A 26,217-nucleotide genomic window follows, 5' to 3' on the forward strand; every position below is an offset into this window, starting at 1 on the left:
TCTAGACGTCAAATTGAAAAGGCACTTGACAGCACTACCTCCAACCCTGGAGATGTTAGCCAATAGTCAAGAACTGGTGCCATCTTTAGCATCTTTAGAGAAAGGAAGCTTTTTCCCCCTAGGAATGGTAAGAAGGGACCAACCTGACTAACAAATGCAAGCTGGGCAGAGATGAATGTGGAAATCAGTGTTCATAGATGGCTCTAATGCTGCAAAATGAAGACCATAAAATAGGAAAACAACACATAACCAAGAATCATTTAATGTTTGTCCACCTGAAGCACAACTATTTTCTGTAAACTTAGCAAAGTCATCTTTCAAATGATTTTGAATTTAAGAGTACAAGCAAGTTAATAGTGTCACTTACTGTCTGGAAATACCAAATGACACAGCAGATGGAAATAACGGACCTGAGTTTTAATATACATAAAGCTGGTAGCACAGATTAACAAGATGACTAGATCTAAAATATGTGGAGTTTCAGTACCGTATATGATCTTCTAAATAAATTCCACTGTCAAATCATGTGTCCCAGGATAGAGAAACATTCACATATGCTAGTTTATTCTGGAGCCTTTTTAGAGAAAATAAATATAGATAGCTGATGGTTTCAGATGTTTCATTCCACAATAACTCTTGTAACTCTTTTTCATGGCTAGCAATAATGAAGAACAGCAATTGATTCAAGACCATGATTTATTAAGCATTTTGTTCTCTTCCGATGTACACCTTCACAGGATTCTTAGTTTATGTTCTTTCTAAAATTATACAATGACATTGCAGCATAAGAGAAATGCTTAAAATATAGTTTTGGGTGCAATTTCAGAAAATGATTATTACTGCACTCTAACAATTCATAATTATTGGTTACGGCAGATTATTAATTTGAAAGCCACCACCAAATGGTTTCATTTGGAAAGGTTTATTGGATCTCAAATAGATGGCTTTTAGTCAATCATTCTGGACAAGATTCAACTTTTACAGATGAAAGGATAATGTGTTAATGAATAATTTATTTTATTACTGAGCAACTTGGAAGTTGCTTAAATACGAACACAGTTTTAGCTTAAATTCTGGGAAATGTCATCCCATATGCTCTTTGCACTGCTAAATTAGACTCTTTACTCCAAAAGCAGAACAGCATGCAAAAATAAATCCAAACTAAAACAATGGTATTACAAGTTGTTCTGCTATGATGTGCGTTTCATCAGTGCAAATTGGCTATAACGCAATTGACAAATTGTGGATGTTGTTTAGATAACACAAACTTTCTACTGAAAGGGTATACTGGTATAGCGATTTTCTATTAGCAATCTTCTACAGTGTGACTTTCTATAGCCGTTTTCCAAAGGCTGATTTTCTATAGCACAAGATAGCAGAGGTACACAACTGTTGCATTATAGCAGATAACCTACATACACATGATTCTGGAGGGAAAAAAATGGTGGCCATGTTCAGGAAAGAAACTTAACTTTTGTGAAAAATGCTGATGACATATAGCTATAAGTCTCATGTAAGATTGGGCAGTTCAGTGAATATCAACCCAGAGTCTGTCTTTTGATATCATAGTTGTAACGAAGTGCAGAAATAGTATACCTATTAAAGTTGTTCAAATTGCAAATAATGTTTGTTAAAAGGTGGAAGTAGCAATGTAATCATGAAATATCAAAAATCCCTGGATGAATAAAAAAGAAATTTAAAAAAATTCAAGAACTGCAATGAACTTCTAGAAGATTATTACTGAAGATGTTTTTGGTGGTTTGAAATTAATAAATGAGAGTGACTTTCTTCTTAACAGCAACTGTTTTATAATGCTTTGGAATAATCATGTCAGAAGGCAGCATATAGTTTGCAATTAAGGTTACCTGGCTTTGACAATACATTCTAGGTTATGCCTAGAGTGGCACAGATAACTACACTTTCTGAATTTCCATAGCTTCTTCTGGCCATTTGTAGTTATCCAACACAAAGGAATCATAATCAGGGCTGTAGATTTGAGCACGAACAAATGCTTCTTTGTCCTCAGGTTCAGGGTACCAGGCAGCAAGATTATGTTTATATGCATAATCCACAATCTATAAATAAACAATAAAATATAAAAATAAAACAAAGTCTTGTAAAATTTAAAACATCAATGTCATGGGACAGTATTGGGATATTTAATTATTTCTTCTCTCATGGAGGCAATGTGACAAGTCAGGTTTAAATATTGGCCTTTGAAACAAAGTGAATTCATCCATGTTTATTAAACCACAGGTTGCAGTCTAAGAGAAGGACAAGAGTCCTAGGTGATGTTTGTAAAAGGGAAAGGGGACGTTAAGGTATTAAACTGGAGAAATTGACAATAACCAGTGCTTGACAGACTGATTAGTAAAGTTAGATCACATGGGATTCAGGGAGAGCTTGCCAATTGGATACAAAATTGGCTTGACGGTAAGAAACAGAGGGTGATGGTGGAAGGTTGTGTTTCAGACTGGAGGTCTGCGACCAGCAGTGTTCTGCAAGGATCAGTGCTGGATCCGCTTTTGTTTGTCATTTATATAAATGATTTTAATGAGAATTTAGGAGACATGGTTAGTAAATTTGATACCAAAAAAGTTATGATATAGTCAACAGTGAAGAAAGTTAACTATTTTGATCAATTGGGCCAAAGGGCTAAGGAGTGGCAGATGGTGTTTAATTTGGATAAATGTGAGATATTGCATTTTGGTAAAACAAGGACGGACAGGACTTATACAGTTAATGGTAGGGTTGTCAGTGTGGGTGCTGGAAAAGTACAGCAGATCAGGCAGCATCCGAGGAGCAGGGGAATCAATGTTTCGGGTGTAAGCCCTTCATTTCCTGATGAAGGGCTTACGCCTGAAACATTGACTCTCCTGCTCTTCGGTTGCTGCCTGACTTGCTGTGCTTTTTCACCACCACACTCTCGACTCTGATCTCCAGCATCTACAGTCCTCACTTTGTCCTAGTTAATGGTAGGGCACCGGATAGTGTTGTTGAACAAAGAGACCTACGGGTTCAGGTCTTTGAACTTAGGGGTTCAAACAACGTAATTCTTTGAAAGTTGCGTCACAGGTAGGCAGGATGGTAGTTGTTAAGAAGGCGTTTAGCATGCTTGCCTTCCATGCTTAGACCCTTGGTATAGGAGTTAGAATATCATGTTAGGTTGTACAGAATGTTGGCAAAGCCAGTTTTGGAGTACTATGTACAGTTCTGGTCACCCTGCTATACGAAAGATATTATTGAATTGGAAATGGTGCAGAAGAGATTTACAAGTATGTGTCCGGGAATGGAGTGTTTGGGTGGACAGACTGGAACTCTTTTCATGGAGCACAGAGATTGAGGTATGACCTTATCAAGATTTTTTTAAATCATGAGGGGCATGGATAAGCTGAATAACAAAAGGTCATTTCCCTAGGGTGGGAGAGTTTAAAACTAGGGGACATATTTTTAAGGTGAGAGGAAAAGGATTTAAAAAGGGACTTGAGAGGCAAATCTTTTATACAGATGGTGATTTGTATGTAGAATGAACTGCCAGAGGAAGTAATAGATGCAGGTTCCATTACAACATTTACAGTCAGAGTCACAGAGATGTACAGCATGGAAACAGACCTTCAGTCCAACCCATCCATGCCGACCAGATATCCCAACCCAATCTAGTCCCATCTGGCAGCACCTGGCCCATATCCCTCCAAACCCTTCCTATTCATATACCCATCCAAATGCCTTTTAAAAGTTGCAATTGTACCAGCCTCCACCACTTCCTCCGGCAACTCATTCCATACACATATCACTCTCTGCGTGAAAAGGTTGTCCCTTAGGTCCCTTTTATATCTTTCCGCTCTCACCTTAAACCTATGCTGTCTAGTTCTGAACTCCCCAATCCCAGGGAAGAGACTTTGTCTATTTACCCTATTCATGCCCCTCATAATTTTGTAAACCTCTATCAGATCATTCCTCAGCCTCCGACGCTCCAGGGAAAACAGCCCCAGCCTGTTCAGCCTCGCCCCATAGCTCAAATCGTCCAACCCTGGCAACATCCTTGTCAATCTTTTCTGAACCCTTTCAAGTTTCACAACATCTTTCTGATAGGAAGGAGACCAGAATTGCACGCAATATTCAACAGTGGCCTAACCAATGTCCTGTACAACCACAACATGACCTGCCAACTCCTGTACTCAATACTCTGACCAATAAAGAAAAGCATACCAAACGTGTTCCTCACTATCCTATCTACCTGCAACTCCATTTTCAAGGAGCTATGAACCCTGCACTCCAAGGTCTCTTTATTCAGCAACACTCTCTAGGACTCTACCATTAAGTGTATAAGTCCTGCTTAGATTTGCTTTCCCAAAATGCAGCACCTTGCATTTATCTGAATTAAACTCCATCTGCCACTTCTCGGCCCATTGGCCCCATCTGACAAAGATCCTGCTATAATTTGAGGTAACCTTCTTCACTGTCCACGACACCTCCAATTTTGGTGTCATCTGCAAACTTACTAACTGTACCTCTTCTGCTCGCATCCAAATCATTTATGTAAATGACAAAACGTAGAGGACCCAGCACCAATCCTTGTGGAACGCCACTGGGCACAGGCCTCCAATCTGAAAAACAACCCTCCACCACCACCCTGTCTTCTACCTTTGAGCTAGTTCTGTATCCAAATGGCTAGTTATCCTGGTATTCCGAGAGAGCTAACCTTGCTAACCAGTCTCCCATGGGGAACCCTGTCGAACACCTGACTGAAGTCCATATGGATCACATCTACCATTCTCCCCTCATCAATTCTCTTTGTTACTTCCTCAAAAAACTCAATCAAGTTTGTGAGACTTCCCACGCACAAAGCCGTGTTGACTATCCCTAATCAGTCCTTGCCTTTCCAAATACATGGACATCCTGTACCTCAGGATTCCCTCCAACAACTTGTCCACCACCGATGTCAGGCTCACTGGTCTATAGTTCCCTGGCTTATCCTTGCCACCCTTCTTACACAGTGGCATCACGTTACCCAACTTCCAGTCTTCCAGCACCTCACCTGTGACTATCGATGATACAAATATCTCAGCAAGAAGCCCAGCAATCATTTCTCTAGCTTCCCACAGAGTTCTAGGGTACACCTGATCAGGTCCTGGGGATTTATCCACTTCTGTGTTTCAAGAGATCCAGCACTTACTCCTCTGTAATCTGGACATTTTGCAAGCTGTCACCATCTACTTCCCTACAGTCTATATCTTCCATATCCTTTTCCACAGTAAATACTGATGGAAAATACTTGTTTAGTATCTCCATTTTCTGCGGCTCCACACAAAGGCCACCTTGCTGATCTTTGAGGGGCCCTATTCTCTCCATAGTTACCCTTTTGTCCTTAATGTATTTGTAAAAACCCTTTGGATTCTCCTTAATTCTATTTGCCAAAGCTACCTCACGTCCCCTTTTTTGCCCTCCTGATTTCCCTCTTAAGTATACACATACTGCCTTTATACACTTCTAAGGATTCACTCGATCTATCCTGTTTATACCTTACATATGCTTCCTTCTTTATCTTAACCAAACCCTCAATTTCTTTAGTCATCCAGCATTCCCTATACCTACCAGCCTTCCCTTTCACCCTAACAGGAATAGATTTTCTCTGAATTCTCATTATCTCATTTCTGAAGGCTTCCCATTTTCCAGCCATCTCTATATCTGTGAACATCTGCCCCAGTCAGCTTTCGAAAGCTCTTGCCTAATACTGTCAAAATTGACCTTTCTCCAATTTAGAACCTCAACTTTTAGATCTGGTCTATCCTTTTCCATCACTATTTTAAATCTAATAGAATTATGGTCGCTGGCCCCAAAGTGCTCCCCCACTGACATCTCAATCACTTGCCCTGCCTTATTTCCCAAGAGTAGATCAACGTTTGCACCTTCTCTAGTAGGTACATCCGCATACCGAATCAGAAAATTGTCTTGTACACACTTCACAAATTCCTCTCCATCTAAACCCTTAACACTTTGGCAGTCCCAGTGTATGTTTGGAAAGTTAAAATCCCCTACCATAACCACCCTATTATTCTTACAGAGAGCTGAGATCTCCTTACAGGTTTGTTTCTCAATTCCCCTCTGACTATTAGGGGGTCTATAATACAATCCCAATAAGGTGATCATCCCTTTCTTATTTCTCAGTTCCACCCAAATAACTTCCCTGGATGTATTTCCAGGAATATCCTCCCTCAGCACATCTGTAATGCTACCCCTCCTCTCTTGCCTCCCTTTCTATCCTTCCTGTAGCATTTGTATCCTGGAACATTAAGCTGCCAGTCCTGCCCATCCTTGAGCCATGTTTCTGTAATTGTTCATCTGCCTTCCCTTGCATTGAAATAAATGCAGTTCAATTTATTAGTCCTACCTTGTCCTTGCCTGCCCTGACTGTTTGACTCGCTGTTCCCAACTGTCTCAGATTGACCTCTTTTCTCACTATCTCCCTGGGTCCCACCCCCCACTTTACTAGTTTAAATCCTCCCGAGCATCTCTATCCCTTCCAGTATATTAGTCTCCTTCCAATTTAGGTGCAAACCGCCCTTCTTGAATAGGTCACTTCTACCCCAAAAGAGATTCCAATGGTTCAAAAATATGAATCCTTCTCCCATACACCAGCTCCTCAGCCACGCATTCATCTGCTCTATCCTCCTACTCCTGCCCTCACTAGATCGTAGCACCGGGAGCAATCCAGATATTACTACTCTAGAAGACCTTTTTAAATTTCTGCCTAACTCTCGTTAATCTCACTTCAGAATCTCAACCTTTTCCCTTCCTATGTCGTTGGTTCCAATGTGGACAATGACCTCTTGCTGGCCCCTCTCCCCCTTGAGAACATTCTACACCCTCTCTGAGACATCCTTGATCCTGGCATCAGGGAAGCAACACACCATTCTGATTGTTCACTGCTGTCCACAGAAACGTCTATCTGTACCTCGGACTAGAGAGTCCCCTAACACAATTCATCTCTTGGAACCTGACGTACTCCTCATTGCATTAGAGCCAGTCTCAATACCAGAAACTTGGCTGCTCGTGCCATGTTCCCCTGAGAATCCATCATTTTCCAAAACAGCATACTTGTTTGAAATGGGTATAGCCACAGAAGGCGGTCTATTTCTGTTACCTTTCCTGGAGTTAACCCATCTATGTGACGGTATTTGAGACTTTCCCCCCTTCCTATAACTGCCATCCATCACATGCTGTTGCAAATTCCTCATTGCATCTAACTGATCCATTTGATCTGATAAGCTTCGCAAACAACAGCATCTTTTGCAGATATAATCCGTAGTAACCTTTAAACTCTCTCTAAACTCCCACATCTGACAAGAAGCACATATCACTCTACCAAAAGGCCATTTTTGCTCCTTCACAATCTACAGGCCCAGAAAATAACACCGTCTTATTCCTCTACAAAACACTGACCCAGGTTAAATTAATAGCTATAGCTTAGAAGTTTAATCAAGAGACATATCTCCAAAAACATATAATCAAGAAAGAACCCACTCTACTCACTACTGCAGACTTCCTGTAGGTCACACTTAAAATCAATACACTTATCTGCTTCTGTGCTGTGAACTTCACCCAAACAGTTCCTCCAAGATAAAAGACATTTAGATGGGTACATGAATATGACTTGCTTAGAGAGATATGGGCCAAAGGAAGGTAAGTGGGACAAGTTTAGTTTGGGAAACTTAGTCGTTCAATGGACAAAGGATCAGTTTCCGTGCTCTATGATGGTATTATAGCACTTGTATTGCATATCAGATGGCTTAACAGAACAACCACCTGTCTAGAAGCCATACACTCTAATGTTTTCTATACAGTCCTCTGACTCAACACTTACCTCTCTTCCAGCAAATTCTCCTTAAAGCTTAATTTTTTATCCATGATTTTAGTCAATAATCCCAATAATATCTTACCTTCTTGCTTTAATATCAGAATATCAACTTTATTAATCCTTTGTAAACTATTTTGGGACTTATGAAATCATACAACACGAAACAGACCCATTGATCCAACCAATCCATGCTGACCATAATCACAAATTAAATTAGTCTCAGCTGCCTGCGCAGGGCCCATATCCCTCCAAACATTTCTTATTCATGTTCTTACCTACAGAGGAATCTCTATCATCTGGCATTCGATTATCCAAATTTCAGATTATCCGGCAAAATCACAAGGTCCCGATGCTTGACTAAACTGTGTTATCCAGCATTCGATTATCGGAACAAAATAATCCCTGCCCATGTCGTTTGGATAATCAAGGAAATGTACATGTCTTTTAAACTTTGTAACTGTAATCATATCCACCATTTCTCTGGAAGTTCATTCTTAATATTTCATGAACCACTCTGTGTAAAAAGGTTGCCCCTCATGACTTTTTAAAATCTTTCTCCTCTATGCCTAGTCTTGAAATTCCCCACCCGATGTAAAAGACACCTGCCATTCACCCCATCTACACCTCTTAGGATTTTAAAAACCTCTATAAAGGTCACTCCTCAATCGTCTATGCTCCAATGAAAAATGTCACAGCCTGTCAAATCTTCTCTTATGACTCAAAACGTCCATTTCTGGCAACATTCTGCTCAAACTCTTCTGAATACTGTCTAGCTTAATAATATCTTTTTTACAGGAGGGCGACCCAATCTGGACACAGTATTTCAGAGAAGGCCTCACCGACCTGTACAACCTCAATATGAAGTCCCAACACGTATACTCAAATGGTCTGAGCAATGAAGGGAAGCGTGCTGAACACCTTGTCTACATGCAATGTAAATGTCAAAGAATTATATATCTGAATCTCTAGGTGTCTCTGTTCTACAGCACTACTCAAGGCCCTATTTTTAGGTATATAAGTCTTGCCCTTGTTTGTGTTACCAAAATGCAAATTAAACTCCATCTGCCATTCCTCAGCCCATTGACCCAATTGATTAAGATCTCTTTGTAATCTCAGATAACCTCCTTCACTGTCCATTATGCACCAATTTTGGTGTCATTCCCAAACTTACTAACCGTGCCTTCTATATTCTCACCTAAATCATTCATATAAATGACAAACAAAAGTGCGGCCAGCACCGATCCCTTCTCCAATACTAAAGGCACTACATAAATGCTGATAGATAAAAAAGGAAAATGAACTTTAGCGTACTAAGTTAGTCTGTAGTCTAGTTGCTTTGTGTAAAGGTTAACTTTTGCAGAATCTTTAATATTGTCAGCAAGCCTGAATTCTGCATTCAGGATGCCTTCATCCGAATCATTAATAAAAATGCTGAAGAACAACAGTTTAAACAGCAGACACAATACTACAAAAACTCAGCAAGTTTGACATCATCTGTGGAGAGACAGAGTTAATGGTTTGAGTCTGGTTGGACTCTTCTTCGGAATTCTTCACAGTATTTTGCCTTTAGTCTAGAAAGCAATTCTGTTGGCAGCAACAACCGATTTGATCAAAACCGTAAACATCAGACATAGGAGTGGACGGTGACCATTCAGCCCGCTGAGTCTGCTCCATCATTGAGTGAGATCATGACTGATCTGATAATCCTCAACTCCACTTTCCCATTTGACACTAATTAATAATATATCTATCTCAGACTTGAATATACTCAATGACCCAGTCTCGATAGCCCCTGCAATAAAAATTCCACAGATTCACTATCCTCCCCAACTCTGTATTAAATGTTGTTCTGAGATTATGTCCTCCGGTCCTAGACTCTAACACAGAGGGGGTATAATCTCTCTGCATCTACACTGTCAAGTTCCCTAAGAATCTTGTATGTCTCAATAAGGTCATACTTCTTCTAAATTCCAATGAATTCAGGCCCAAACTACACAAACCCTCCTCACAAGACAGTCCTTCCATACCTGTAATCAGCCAAGTGAATCTCCTCTGGACTGCCTCCACTGCCAGTATATCTTTCTTTAGATAAGGGACACAAAACTGCTCACTATATAAACCCATACCTGGCTACGATAATGTGACCACTTGCATTTCAGGTTAAAATGTGACAACTAACTCCACATCCTGCAAATATATAGATATCTATCATCACTGAAATCTGGCATCACAATCTTTCCAAGTGATTAGTCTGTATATCTCTCATAATTTCTTCTAATAATGTCAATTTAACTAGCTTCTAATTGACTTGCACTACTTTGTGAATATGAATACATGTGGAAATTGCCCCACAGTTCTATTTCTTCCAACCTCAAAAATACATATTATACGGCAGCATGGTGGTTAGCACTGCTGCCTCACAGCATCAGGGTCCCAGTTTCGATTCCAGCCTCAGGCACTGTCTGTGCACATTACCCCCATATCTGCGTGGGTTTCCTCCGGGTGCTCTGGTTTCCTCCCAAAGATGTGCAGGTCAGGTGAATTGGCCATATTAAATTGCCCACAGTGTTAGGTGCATTAGTCAGAGGGAAATTAGTCCGGGTGGATTACTCTTCTGGAGGGTTGGTGTGGACTTGTTGGGCCAAAGGGCCTGTTCCCACACTGTAGGGAATCTAATCTAAATCTTTTACGGAGGTTTTTACCAATAATAGTCAAAGTCTTGATTTAAAGCTTTCAGTTAATCTCTGCATTAGTTAACTCCATTGGCCGTTCTAGAGTTAAAGTAACATTGTTGCAAACTGCACCCACTGATAAAAAGAAAATAAATAAAAATGAAACAAACAAATCAGGATCATGTGCCACTAAAATCAGCTACCATGTCTTGGTCTTCTGCTTCAAAACATTCACAGAAATAACAACAGCTCTTTGTAACTGCAACAGTTTAATTCGCATTTAACAAACAAAAATATTTGTATACCCTTGTGGCGATCTTGAATGAAACATCTCTGATGGTGCCGAGTGGTGGGTACAGACGTCCTTCTGCAAGATCCTTCTCCGTTACCAGTTCAGCAAGAACCTGGGCAAAAGAAAAACCTCAAATCAATATAATTGGGATACATGCAGCATAAAATATGAATTGGGACAATCAATAATTATTATGACAGAGTATCATAAATATATCATGCTTATAATACTATATATCATGCTTATCATTAATGTCTACTTAGCTCTACATTGTTAAAGACTAAAGAATTTAAGTCTGCAAGACTTTACTGCTAACAAATGTATTTTTTCACAATGAGAAGCAAGTGTAAAAGGTATCCATCAGTATGTTATTTTGTCACACTCCTCAAAACTGCTGGTTAGTGCAGCTATCAGTGGTATTTAGAGATAGCTGGGCGCAGAACCTCAATTCCATGCTTGGTGTTTGCAGGAGACTATGAGGGCTAGAGATGAAGAAAATGGCAAAAAGGTTCTGAATCTGCACCTTAAGATATGAAGTTAAAAGCCAGCCAGATTGCTGTTGGTCTGGAGTCACATATAGACAGACCAGAGGAGGACATTAGTGATCCAGATGGGGTTTTTCCAAATCAATCAATAATGGTTTCATGGCCATCATCACACTCTTAACTCCAGATATTTTTATTGAATACAAATTCCACCATCTGCCATGGCAGGATCTGGGTCAGTAAATTAATTGTATAGTGATAATACCACTCGGCTATTGCCTCCTTAATTCAAGCTTTTCAAAGTTTTAACAGGATACAGACAGGAGGAAATTCTGTTACACAGGTTGTAAGTTGGCTTGCTGAGCTGGAGGGTTTGTTCTGAGATGTTTCATCACCACACCAGGTAACATCATCAGTGAGCATCTGGTAAAGTGTTGGTGTTCTGTCCCACTCACTATGTGTGTGTCTTGGTCTGTTGTAGTGGATGATATCATTTCTGGTTCTGTTTCTGAGAGATTGGTAAATGGGGTCCAAATCAATATGTTTGTTAATGGAGTTCTAGTTTGAATGCCAGGCCTCTAGGAATTCCTGTCCGTGTCTTTGTTTAGCCTGTCCCAGGATGGATATATTGTCTCAGTCGAACTGGTATCCCTCTTTGTCTGTGTGCATGGATACCAGTGATAGTTGGTCATGTCTTTTGGTGGCTATTTGGTGCTCATGTATCCTGGTGGCTAGTTTCCTGCTTCTCTGTCCAATATGATGTTTGTTGCAGTCCTTGCAGGGTATTTTGTATAAGATATTCGTTCAGCTGGCTGTGGGTTTGGTCCTTTAAATTTATCAGGATCTGTTTCAGTGTGGTGGTAGGTTTGTGAGTCACCATGATGCCTATGGGCTGGAGCAGTCTGGTGGTCAACTCTGAAATGTCTTTGATGTATGGTAGGGTAGCTAGACTCTCTAGGCGTATTGTGTCTTCTTGTTTAGGTCTGTTGTGCAAGAATCGGCAGACTGCACTTATCGGATAACCATTGTTCTTCAATACGTTGTACAGATAACTTTTTCCCTCGCAGTTCCTGGGTCCTGCATGGAATTGTGGCCTGTTTAAATAATGATCCGATGCAGCTCCATTTATGGGTGTTGGGATGGTTGCTTCTGTAGCTAAGTATCTGGTCAGTGTGTGTGACCTTCCTGTAAATGCTGGTCTACATCACAATATTCGGTAAATTATGATGTCTATCAATGGGAGTCAGTTATTGTTCTTTTCCTCTTTGGTGAATTTTTTTTAACCAGTAAGGGTGTTGCTTAACGCATTTGTGGGTTTCTTCTACTGTGTTACGTTTCGTGATGTCAAAGGTGTCATCCACAGAGTGGACCCAAAGCTTGGGTTGGATTGTGGGAAGGGCTGTTCATTCTGACCTCTGCATAACTGCTTCTGCTATACAGGGAACCTTGATGATCAGAATACCAATTATCCGAAAATCGGATTATCCATAGGAAATCTCGTGGTCCCGATAGAAACATTACATCAAAGATGTGTTTCCAGCAGTGATCGCTTCTTTTGTTTACAGTGATTGAACAGGCACTGTCGCCAAATGACTGACCTCTCGCCCTCTTTCTCTCCCCAGTTCTACAGAAGGGTGTACCCTAACTGCTCTCATCCCCCCACCCACCCCTCCCCTCCTTGTGGCTTCCCAGGAATAATCTCTCCAACAGTGTCCTGTACAGGGCAAACATGGAATCTGTCAAAAGTTTGTGTGTGTGTGTGTGTGTGTGTGCACGCATGCGCGCGCATCATTTGGAGACTTATCCCACAAAGACAGCAGCTGCAGTCTTGTTATTGGTGTACAGTCCAGATGCCCCAGAGAGAGGGTGGGTTTGTGCTGGGGTGGGGGAGGAGGGGAAAAGAGGGCAGGGTTGGACCGGGTTGGTGGGGTGGGGGGGGGGAATGGATGGGGGGGGGGCGGTGTTGGGTGTGGGGGCTCACGTGCTTTGTGCTGGGGGCGGTGTTGGACCAGATGAGGGGCGCTCACGGGCTGTGTGCTTTTCTTGGTGTCTTTCATGGTGTTCAGGAATCCTTGGTCGAATGGACGGAGTGGGTTGAGTCTTCTACCAGATGTTTCAGTTTATGTTGCAGTTCCTTTGCTAGCCTGTATGTCGGTGAGCTGGAAAGGGAGACTTGAGGGGCCCCTTGTTTAGATACCTTTGGTAATCCAGAGAAACAGGGTGTGTTGGACTCTTCTGGTTATATTCCCAGGAATTCCTCAACATCAAAGACACCAAGGTAGAGGACGAGGAGGTCATGGTTTCCTTTGTGTGAAGGCCCTATTCACATCAATAAACATCACACTGGCCAAAGAAACACTGGCCTCACTGCTACACAAACCTGACAGCACTAAACCATCAGCAAGGGAAACATCCTCAAACTACTAGGCCTGTGCCTTGGAACCCACTTCACCTTTAACAATAAGATCTACAAACAAATCAACAAAACGCCTATGGGATCACCAATATCAGTACTGATAGCAGAAGCAGTTATGCAGAGGTTCGAACGAACACCCCTTTCCACGAACCAGCTCAAACTTTGGGTCCACTATGAGGATGATACTTCTGTCATCATGAAACTAGAAGAAACCCACAAGCACAGAAACAACATCTTTACTGTATAAAATTCACCGAAGAGGAAGGGAACAATAACTGACTCCCCTTCCTAGATGTCACAGTAAAACAGAAAGCCATTGGAGAGCTGCAGATTAACGTTGACAGGAAAGCTACACACACTGACCAGATACTCAACTACAGCAGCAACCATTCCAACACTCTCAAACGGAGCTGCATCAGGACATTATTTAAACGGATCACAATATACTGCAGGACCCAGGAACTGAGAAGCCAAGGCAAAAAGAAACACCTATATAATGTATTCAAGAACAACAGTTACCCAATAAGCGGAGTTCACAGATTCCTGTACAACAGAATGTACAGGAAGACACAACATGCCGAGAGACTCTAGCCACCCTGCCATACAAAAACATTTCAGAGATAATGACCAGACTACACTGGCCCCTAGACATCATGGCGGCTCACAAACCTACCACCACACTGAAACAGCTCCTGATGAATTTAAAGGACGCCGTACCCACATCCAGCAGAACAAACGTTATATACAAAATACCCAGCAAGGAATGCAACAAATGTTACATTGGATAGATGGACAGGAAACTAGCCACCATGATACATAAGCCCAAAAGACATGACCAACTATCATAGTATCCATACACAGACGAAGAGGGACACCAGTTCAACTGGGACAATACAACTATTCTGGGACATGACAAACAAAGACACGCATGGGCATTCCTAGAGGCCTAGCATTCAAATCAGAACTCCATTAACAAATATATAGATTTAGACCCCATTTATCAATCTCTCAGAAACAGAACCAATCTCTCAGAAATAGAACCAGAAATGATATAATCTACTGCAAGACACATAAATAGCAAGTGGGACAGAACACTAACATTTTACTGGAGACTCACTGGTGACCAAAGTTTGTGAGAAGATTTGTAGCTTGGGTGCTCGTTGTTGTGGTTCTGTTCGCTGAGCTGGGAATTTGTGTTGCAGACATTTCGTCCCCTGTCTAGGGGACATCCTCAGTGCTTGGGAGCCTCCTGTGAAGCACTTTTGTGTTGCTTCCTCCAGCATTTATGGTGACGTTACCTAGAATGATGATGAAGCAAACCCACCAGCTCAACGAGCAAACTTACAACCTGATTCACAACCTGAGCTACAAATCTTCTCAAAAATCTGTTACACAGTTGCAGTTATTATCATATTTACAATGGCCCAACTCCCAAGAATGCTAAAGGACATAGGTTATGCCTGTCAACGAACATTTTGCACTTGTAATATAGTGTCAGAAATGCAAACATCATCTTCATTCTTTCAGTAGCTTGTGTGCTTCAAAGTAATATGTATAATAATACAATTATATAACATATATACATGCACTATGCGTGGGGTTGAAGCATGGATCGGTCATCCTACATACTAACTTGTGAATAACGTAATTTTGATTTCTCCACAAATAAGTACCAATCTACTTCTTTTTAAATGAAGTGGATTGTGCAATAATGAAAATTAGAAACTACTTAATCACTACACTTGCATTCCAGTAGGAAAAATACCTGAAATAAATTGAGACTGCAGTATTCGTCTTCCTGACAGCTAATGAGGTTCAGCAAGTCAGAAGTATAAGGTACTGGTCATTCGGCTATAACATGGGTTTTGTCAACGTGAATTCGTTGTTACGCAGTTGATGAATTGGTGACACTGTTTCTAAAGCACGAGCTTTTAAAACTTGTGTTGGCTGTAACGCAATTACATCACCAACACTTTAAGCACTGTTTCTAAAGCTCGATTTTTCTATAATGTGGGGTTGCACAACAAAGCAACAATAACATTATAGAAGAACTACTTGTACAGGAAAATGTTTGACCCATCTGAAAGGACAACACTAATGCAACTTATGTTTTTTCTTGCCATAATGTTTTAATTAAAAAGTAAGATAACCAAAAACTTGTATATCGGGAGAAGAGAATATAATTGCATGAGGATATGATGAAGGTCCTGCCTTCCCAACCTGGCTCCTTACTGAACAGTGTGACCCTCAGGTTAAACTCACTCCCAGTTGTCTCTCTAATGAGAGCGCAGACGTATCCTATGGCCCTCTGAGACTTTTATAGTCATACTTACAAATATGTATATTAGTTAGCCAATAAATTAAAAGAAACAAAAACTAATTTAACATTTTGCAACAATTCAACAAACTGAGTGTACTGATGCAAACCTCAGCGGAAATTAGGAATATGTCATCGTCCATGTGCCTTGCTCCACATGTGATAACTCCTAGTGCAACACCGGGAAAAATGTAGGCATTGTTACCCTGACCTGGGTAAAAGGTACGACCATCAGCCAGGGTTACAGGATCAAATGGACTGCCACTGGCAAATATTCCACGCCCCTGCAGATAATCAAATCTCAATGAATATATGAACTACTAAAGAGAAAGAAATTCACAATATTCTTCTTAAGCATTTTTGCCATATTACATTGTGCATGTAAAACAATACAACAGATGCATTATTAATAAAATATTTGTAACAATGCAGACTGTTAAGCATCAGCAATAGATAATCTCTCGGAATAGAAAATTAAACATTCTTATACCCTGATTCAATTATTCATTATAAGCTTACTATTGATATAGAGTCATACAACATGGAAACAGACCCTTTGGTCCATCATGTCCATGCCGACCAAGTTTTCCAATCTAAACTAGCCCCACCTGCCTGCATTTGGCCCATATATCTAAGCCTTTCCTATTCATGTGCCTGTTCAAATGTATTTTAAATGTTATAACTATACCTATATCTATCACCTCTGGCAGTTCATTCCACATACGAACCATATTGTGTGTGAAAATGTTGCCCCTCAGGTCCATTTTAAATCTTTCTCCTCTCACCTTAAAAATGTGCCTCTAGCTTTGAACTCCAGCGCTCTGCAGAAAAGACCTAGGCTATTCACCTGATTTACCCCCCTCAAGACTTTATAAACCTCTATAAGGTTACTTCTCAACCTCCTATACTCCATTGAAAAATGTCCCAGCCTATCCAGCTTCTGCATATAACCCAAATCCTCCAGTCCCATCAGTTTCTTTGAAATGTTTTTTTTATCCTCTCCAATTTAATAACATCCTCCCTAAAGCAGGGCAACTGGAACTGTACACAGTAGGTATAAATGAATTGAGTAAGATCAGAACAGAAACTGTGGGCTAAACTTCTCTGGTCCACTGAGGTTTGGATAAGATGTGAGGAAGCTGGACAGAAGTCCAAAGTATTCCTATCGCCTTGGCATATTGCCAGTGAGGAGAAACCTGGTATCAAGATCGCCTGAATTGCGCTTCAGTGGCCAATAAAATGGCCACATTCTGCTCCCATAAGCATTTAGCCCATGTTGAGAGAGCCCAGAAGACTTTCAACAGACTGCCAGATAAGCCTCTGGAATCTCCCAGTGGGTTCCAAGAAAGAGAGTCCCTCATCAGTGGTGCTTCATGATTCAAGGAGAGCCTCCAGTAGCAGTGCATACACACACTTCTTATACTGATTGCTGGAAGCATATCTGCCTGGTCCAGCTTCTCCCAACCAAATTCACCTCACTTCATCAGAGTCCCGGTCATTGAAGTTGCCTCTTAGCAGAGATGCTGTTGTGAATGTTGTTTCTCTGCTTGGGTCATGAACATTTGAGGACATGACAGCATCTCAATTGGCTCACATGGCAAAATGCTGCCCCAGCACTTGCTGCCAACTGGAAAGGGATTGCTTTCCACTTACAGCTCTAATTGTAGGACTTCAATATTCTCTGTAAACATCAATAGCATATTTCATGAAATTATCTTATTTGAGATTGTACAAGAAATTAGTTGTTTATTAGATTTATGAATAAGAGAGTGACAACACTAATATTTGATATTCAAACAATAGCTCCAAATAGTCTGAAGGATTCTCAAAGAATTTAGAGAAGTGAAGTTCACTTGAGTGGATATCCACAAATGTTTAAAGTTTTTGGCCCAGATTTTCCAATAACCAAGGAACAGATTTGACTGATGGTCAGTGATTTATCAGGGCAGAATTCAGAGTCTGACTTGTTTCTAATGCATCCATCACTGGCAAGTAGGGAGAAATCCACTCAGTGCAGGAGTAGCTTTGCAGGCCAAGACACATCCCTTTGTTACTTAAAGGTTTCAAGATAACATTCTGGGTCAGGGTTGTCAAATCAGGTTGTATTAAGAGATTTAATGTGTGTTGGATACTAAGAGGGTGATGTCTTTAGAGGAGTGTGAATCAGCGATAAGTGAGGGGTTCCGTTCCAGCTTTTCCTGGGTAGCCATTCAGTTCAAGTAAATTGAAACTCTCCAAATTCTCCAACTTTAAGGCATTTTTTCAGAGGGTTCCAGACTTAGAAAATTGTCCATCAGAATTTTCATCTTCCTGGCCAATTCTCTCAGAGTCAGCTGTGTCAGGATTTCTGCATGGTCCCAATATGCAACTCCAGTCCACTCTGGTCCAGAATTTCCAATGCCAGGATCATTTTTGCAATGTACCCTACATTATTGCTATAAAACTGGTCCTTAGATAAGTTGAGAACTTGGTTAGATATAGCTAATATACTGTAGATTTCTTACTTCTGTCAGATGATAACACTCCTCTGCTGTACACTCTGATTTGCTGGTAGGATTACTCAAAGCAAAAATAATTGGATGTTTATTAAATGAAGCCATATCCTTTAATATTTTCTCAGTAAATGCTCCTGCAATGGCTGCTACTCCTGGGAAAATACAAAGAAAGAATAATGTGCCTATTTAACTTAAGATGTTTTGACATTAAAGCATTTGAAGATTTGAACACTTACATCTTGTGTGTGTCTCATATCAGTTTGTATAATTACAACAATGCTATTTGGCACTTTTCCAAGATCAGAAACTAAAAAGAGAAGGGAGCAAAATGGCATCGTTCATCTAACAATTAAAATGAAAGGGTTTAAAACCTTTCTTCTTTTCACAAAAAGAAATTTGAAATAACTGTTTGAAGACTAGTGCAGCATTTTAATACAGTGGCTGCAAACATTAACTGTGCATCTAAAGAATAACTATCTCTTGAGGCTATTAAGGGACATTTTTCTGTATGACTAGATGAGTTACAAATCTTGAAAATCAGTTCAAGTGTAATTTCAGAATTATTTTAGTCTTCCTTCAGCTGTAAAGAGATGCCAAAGACTGCAGCAGAGGAACCATAAAAAGAAAAAGACCAAGAGTTGAAATCTAAAATGACAGTTCTTGTCAATTTCAAAAGGGTTTAAAATGGCTATACAACTAAGCCAGGCTGCTTGATACAGAAACTTCTTCCAATTCACCCATCAAATTCTACATGACAAACCATTGGTAAGCATGAGAGGCCTGGACAGGAGGCAACTCATATCTCCAAAGGCTCCATTATGTCCTTGAGTCACAAGTACTGCAGTTATAGTGGGGCCATGCGTCCAACACAAGCCTCACCAGTGTTTGCACAGCCTCTCATTTAACTGGGACAAGTGACTGCAAGCATCACTACACCCACATAAACCAGTGGCTGCTCTTTCAACCATGGAAGGTGGTGGAGCTTCCATCTGTAATTCTGACTCCTTATTATTGAGTAAGGCAGCTAACATACAATTGTGAAAAATAATCCCAGTGTTGGAAGTTTGGATAATTTGCCTGACCTGGTGTGTACTTGTGGGGCACATTCCTTTTGTATACCACCAACAATAGAGTGGAATTCACCGGTACTGTTGATTTGAACTTGAGTGTGGGAAAATAGGAACAGAAGGAGGTTACTCAGTCCATTAGGCCTGTCCTGCCATTCAATACGACCATGGCTGATCAAACACTGAAGGACTGCAAACACTCCAGGACTTTAAAGTAACTTATACCTTAACTACTCATGAATTGCCACATGGGGCAATGCCATTATTTCAGAATTTAATAACTCTGAGGGTGCAGAAACATAAAAATGTGGAATTTCTGCCAATTCCAACTCCTTCCCATATTTAAGGAGACCAACAAAATGGGATCATGAAATACTTGGTGTAAAACAAAAGCTATGAAACCTTGAGAGATCCTTATCTAACTATGTATTTTCACCTTTGTATTATTGCTCTACTTCATCTCTGACTCTGTTATTTGATGCTCATTCAGGTATTATCATCCTGAGACTTGACTGCACACTCTCATATTCTATTCTCTGCAACGCTGATACTATGAGCTGCCCAAGTCCTTCGTTTCACAAATCATAATTTAAAGTGAAAGGCAGGAGGTAATGTGGGGATTCAAGGAAAAATGTTTTCATCCAGATGGCAGTGGGGTCATGGAATGCACTGGCTAGGATGGTGGTTCCGGCTAGAAATCGCACAACATTTTAAAAGTATTTGGACGAGCACTTAAATTGTCATGCAAGGCTATGGGCTCAGTGTGGGAAAGTGGGACTTGTGTAGGAATAGTATTTTTTTTGCAGTGCAGACACAATGGGCCAATGGGCCTCTTCTTACTGTATGACTTTACGATCCTATGAAGTTCCAATCAATTACCGTTCTTTTGCTCACTGGCCTGCATTGACTCTCAGCCAAGGAATTACATATTTTAAAATTTTCATCTTAGTTTTCAAATCCTCCCAACACTCCAAACAAAAAGAAATGGAGAACTGCAAATGTTCAAAATCAGAAACAAAACCAAAAAGTTACTTGAAAAGCTCAGCAGGTCTGGTGGTATCTGTACAGAAAGTTCTGAAGGAGGGTCATTGAGCCGTAATGTTAACTCCGTTTTCTCTCCACCGATGCCGCCAGACCTGCTGAATGTTTCCAGCAATTTTTTGTTTTTGTCTCTGTATACTCCTCCAACTCCACAGCCTTTCAAGATATCTGGGCTCAACTAATTCTCGTCTTTTGAGGATCATTACTAGAGGCTGCATCTTCACTGCCTAAGCCTGAAGGTTGGGAATTCTCTTGAGCTCTCATTCGTCCTCTTAAGAGGCTCCTTAAAAGCTACTACTCAAACTAAGCTTTTGGCCATCTAGTGTAATATCTTCTTAAGTCGCTTGGTATCTAATTTTGTTTAGAACAATCCGTATACCACCTTGGGAATTTTATCCCTTTACAGCACATTATAAATACAAGTATTTTTGTGTCAGTTTCTAAACTAGCTTCCCTTCCTTTAGCAGTCCTCGGATGACCCAGAAATTGTTCCTGTTGAGTAACAAAATTATGCAAATACATTCTCCATGTTTCTTCACTACCAGCTTTCAATTTCTCTATAGAAACATGGAAATTTGAACCTGGTAATATTAGTTAAGGTCTAATTTCAAATTTTCTTTTGTGCACTTTTTCAAGAGCCATAAGTAACAGTCTGGCTAAGCAAGTCTAATATTGCAGGAAGGGAATAAATGACAGAAAACATCGGAAGGTTGTTGCCAATGTTGTAAAATGTTTGAACAAAGGAAATGCGCTAGTAATATAGAAAACTTGATTTCCTCCAGCTGTGACTAAGAGCATACAATGGGAGAACAGAAATGACCAGGAAAGTGCAGAAACTAATAGAGTGGAAGGTGGAGTTAAAAAAAACCTGCATGGCATTCCAAGATTGGGTGGGCTTTTACTACCTGGGCTATATTTCCTTAAAATTAAAACAAAGATGACTGAAAAAAAAACTTATTTGGCGAAAAAAAAAGATGACACCTTTTACTTGTGTGCAATTCTGGTTTGCCTCCTCTAGAAAGGATCCTATGAAACTTGAAAGGGTTCAGAAAAGATTTACAAGGATGTTGCCAGGGTTGGCAGGTTTGAGTTATTGGGAGAGGCTGAATAGGCTAGGGACATGGATAGGGTAACTAGACAAGGTCTTTTCCCTGGGGAGAGTCCAGAAAGGTCCAGAACAAGACTGCATTGGTTTAGAATGAGGGGGTAAAGATTTAAAAACGACCTAAGGGGCAACATTTTCACGCAGAAGGTGGTGCATCTATAGAATGAACAGCCAGAGGAAGTGGTAGAGGCTGGTACAATTACAACATTTAAAAATCACCTGAACACTATAGGCAATTTAGCATGCCTAATCCACCTAACTGGCACAATTTTGGACAGTGGGATGAAACCGGAGCACCTAGTAGAAAGCCATGCAGACATGGGGACAACATACAAACTACACACAGCCCAAAGCTGGAATCAAAGCAGTCCCGGACGCTGTAAGGCATCAGTGGTAACCACTGAGCCACTGTACCACCCTAATAATGAATTTGTACCTTTTTGGTGCTTTATACTCTGTTTTAGTTATGGGCAATTATTAGAACTATGTAAAGAATTCTTAATCCCTGTTTTAGATGTGTTCTAATCAAACTGTTCAGAGAAGTTATTACACACCTCCAGAGCAGGTAGGACTCGAGCCCAGGATTCCTGGCTCACAGGTACCTCTGCACCATATGTGCCAGCAATACTTTTTATAATAGTGGAAAGAACAGGCACACCTGCAGGCTGCGGTTACAATCTGTTCATTTGTAGTAAATATATGGATACTGTGTAGCACAGCCAAATGTAATCAACAGTGAGAGCTATAGAAGTATGTCAAAAATAAGAGAACACTGTCCTTACCAACCCTCATCATCATATTTTTTTTCAACTAAAAACTTCATTTCCAAGTTTTTAGTATGTCACTGGACAATGCCAGCGTGATATTGAAAATATAAGCAGTTGCATCCTTTAACTCCGTACCTTGATGCAAATCTGTATGGTAATCTTATAATAATTGGACTCTACAAGTTTCTCTGATGTGGGCATCTGAAATCAGATCTCTTAAAAATAACAAAAACTTACAGAAGACAGTACATCTAAAGATAATCCTAAATGACATTTTATATTGCAAAATAACTTGAACACTGGAAAACTGAAACAATTTCCATCTTGTACTCATCAGAACAAGCATAAGGATGCCGAATTTCAAATGATTTCAACAAGTTACATTGCAGGAGAAAAAGGTGCAGGTTGCATATCATGGGGAAAACAGCAGGGAACATAGGCTTCTGAGTAAGAAAAAAAAAATGCAATCCTCAACATATTTGTTTTATTTACAAAGAACAGATCGCTGTGTGCAAATACATGTCACATCTAACAACTGTTATCTTAAATTGGTTGCTAGTGTGGTAATTGTTCAGCAATTACTGTTCAAGAGCAGAATCAGCTGACTTCCACTTTTCTTGTGACATAGGAATGCCCCAGGCCAGGTCATGTGTCCTTTATCAAGTGAGTCACATTTTCCACTGAGACAGTAACCTCAATAATGTTATTGCATCACTTATTTGACCGAACATCAAGTTATTTGTTTATTTGACTGATTTATTTGATAAAACATCAAGTTATTAAAAATGTGAACTGACCGGAGAAGAATGGCAGAGAACAAGACTACAGGGTACAGGACTGGTTAGAGTCTGAAGGTTGACTTTGTGTTGTGGACTCAAGTACCAGGAAAAACATTGAACATTTTCAATTTGATATCATTAGCAGCATTACTCTAAATTGCAAGAAGTAAGAAACTTTATTTTCTGGTGTTTTGAGTCTAGATGCAAAAACAAAACTCCAATTAAATTAAATTTCAGGATTTAGCAAGTCATTTTATTTTATAAACAAAAAAAAGTGGAGTCTTTAATGCTACAATTTAAGACATATTAATACTTATTCCTTATCCATGGCAGCTCAGTGTCACAACCTTACATTAAAGTTCAGTGTGAACAAGTGTAATATTCATTCTTTAACGTACCAATTAAAGCTGTTGGTTTTATTTTCTGAACAACTTCTTCCAGGCTTCTTATTGGCTCATGATCCTGAGCAAATACCTGCTTTTCATGAGTCAGATGAGTTCTTCCCTGCACAAGACAAGAATTGAGAATACACAATAAAAATAGTAATGATTTTATACATGTTGCACTTCCACTTCATATGTGACAAAACCTGCACCTCATGGATTGGTCTCTCTAGCCATCAGCAACAGAGAACCCTATGAAACCATGCATTCCCAAACGGATTTGCTTTGCTGCATTTCCATCATCATCATTGTACCTTGATGGAAGGGTATTGACAATGAGGCAGGCAGCAGATCAAATTTCACACCATTGTTTCTTTCACAAGAATTTTAAAAAATTAGACTAAATTCAAACTATCAAATCAAGAGCAGTGCTACAAGATTAGATCTGAATAAACAATATTTGGTTCGACATATTTGCTTTTACATAGAGCATGGGGTTGCCATTTCTAACAAACAGCACTTGGATACCTTGAAAACTGTTTCAAATTATTTTACAATGGTGTGAGGGGCAAAGAATAAGGAAATGATTCCTTGACAGGGTGTGGGGAGGAAGAGGGTCATGGGAAAGGGTTGCTGGGTACAAAGGGAGAATAGCGAATGGCAAATTTACTTCTTTAGCTAGTCATTTAAAGGTTGGTTCTCAAATGGATACAGATATTGAAGAGGATTGAAAAGGAAATTCTGGAACTAGGATTCTTTGACAACATGAAACCTTGTTGTCAATGACACGGTAAGGGAAATGGATGCACAAGGGGATTGAAGTCAAAAGACTAATGGGTTTGGTGCGGTTTTAGGATGGGGTGGACGAATGTAGTTGGGTAATAGAGTTGTTGAGATCTGGAGACAGAAAATGGCAAATGTCTTACAGATTTATAAATAAGAATGAGAATCTTAAATGTGAGGCACGAAGGTGACTTGAAGCCAATGAAGGTCATGTGAGAGTTGATGTGATGGGCAAGTGTAACTTGTGGATGAAGGAAAACCAAGTAGAAGGCAACAACACCAGCTTATATTTATAAAGCAATTTTAGTGCAATGAAATGTGCCAAGGTGCTTAACAAGCATAAGATAAAACACAACACCAAGAAATATAAAGTTAGACAACTAAAAAAATTTGTCAAAACAAGTTTTAACAAGTATCTTAAAGGATGGAATTGTGGTAGAGGCAAAGGGAGGATATTTCACAACATGGCACTCAGGCAATTGAAGCCACAAGAGGTAAAGCAATTATAACTGGAAAGAGACCAGAGTTAAAGGAATGCCAATATTTCAGAGGGTTTTGGAACTGGAGGAGAATACAGAAATAATGTTGAGGTAAGGCCACCAAGGGAACTAAAAACAATAATGGGCATCTTAAAGTCAAGATATTACTTGATTGAAAGCGAATGTATATCAGTAAGCAGAAGGGTGGGAGATAAGGGAACAGGATTTGCTGCCAGTTGAGACTTGGCCTGCTGAGTTATGGATGACTTCAAATGTAGGAGCTTGAAATGGTCAAGAGACAATGGAAGAGACAAATTATCGAGAATAGTTTCAGCAGCAGATGAGCAGAGGTAAGGATGTAAGAATTCATGGCATCGAGACAGGAATTAAATTATTAAAACACTTCTCTTCATGATGTGGACGTTGCTGAAAAGGTCAGCATCTATTGTCCATTGCGAATTGTCTTTGAGTTGATGGATGAATTATCTTCTTGAACTGCTGCAGTCTAAGTGAAATGCATATGCACCCCCAGTGCTGGCAGCAATTTAAGACAATAAGACATAAGAGAAGTGCATGATTTGACCTATTAAGTGTGCTCCACTATTCAATGAGATCATGGCTGACCTGATAGCCTTCTACTCCACTTTCTTGACTTTTTCCCATAATCCTCAATCCTCTTACTGAGTAAAAATCTCAGCTTTGAATATAGTTAATGATCAAGTACCTATAGCTCTCTAAGGAAAAGTTCCACAGATTCACTGTACTCTGAGACGAAGTTCTTACCAACATTACCAAATGACAACCCCTTGTTCTGAGTTTCCCAAAAGGAAAATAACCTCTCCATACCTACCCTGTTAAGTGCCATAGTTTTAACAAGGTTGTCTCACCGCCTTCTAAATGTTAATGAGTAAAGACCCAACCTACTTAACCTCTCCCCATGAAACATTACCTCCATACCTAGAATCAACTTTGTGGACTGCTTCCAATGCCAGAGTACCTTCCCCTAGATATATTCTAGTTGTGGTATAACTAGTATCTTGTATAGTTTTCGCAATACTTCCCTTTTTGTTTGACTCCATTCCCTGAAGTAAAGGTGAACATTCCACCTGCCTTCCCAATCACCTGCTCAACTTACATGTTCATTTTCTTTGTGATTTAAGCACAAGCCCCCAATCCCTTTGTGATTTAAGCACAAACTTTTTGCAATTCTTCATTTAAATGTTACGCAACTCCTCTATTCTTCCTGCCAAAGTGCAAAGCCTCACATTATTTTCCATC

General features: G+C 40.0%; 1 protein-coding gene across 2 annotated transcripts in view; it reads right to left on the reverse strand.

Annotated features, from left to right (window-relative positions):
• Positions 1 to 678: 678 nt before the first annotated feature.
• LOC140481485 (NADP-dependent malic enzyme, mitochondrial-like) overlaps positions 679 to 26,217 on the reverse strand; it is a 166,100-nt gene continuing 140,561 nt past the window's right edge. For both annotated transcript variants that reach the window (XM_072577744.1, XM_072577745.1), the window contains exons 11-15: positions 23,693 to 23,798; positions 18,545 to 18,687; positions 16,151 to 16,324; positions 10,836 to 10,934; positions 679 to 2,075 (exon numbers count right to left, since the gene is read on the reverse strand). In XM_072577744.1, coding sequence (XP_072433845.1) covers positions 1,914 to 2,075; positions 10,836 to 10,934; positions 16,151 to 16,324; positions 18,545 to 18,687; positions 23,693 to 23,798 — 684 coding nt within the window. In that variant the 3' untranslated portion in view covers positions 679 to 1,913. The remainder of the gene's footprint in view (positions 2,076 to 10,835; positions 10,935 to 16,150; positions 16,325 to 18,544; positions 18,688 to 23,692; positions 23,799 to 26,217) is intronic.

This window comes from Chiloscyllium punctatum, chromosome 9, assembly GCF_047496795.1.
Source record: "Chiloscyllium punctatum isolate Juve2018m chromosome 9, sChiPun1.3, whole genome shotgun sequence".
In the NCBI taxonomy this organism is placed as follows: domain Eukaryota; kingdom Metazoa; phylum Chordata; class Chondrichthyes; order Orectolobiformes; family Hemiscylliidae; genus Chiloscyllium; species Chiloscyllium punctatum.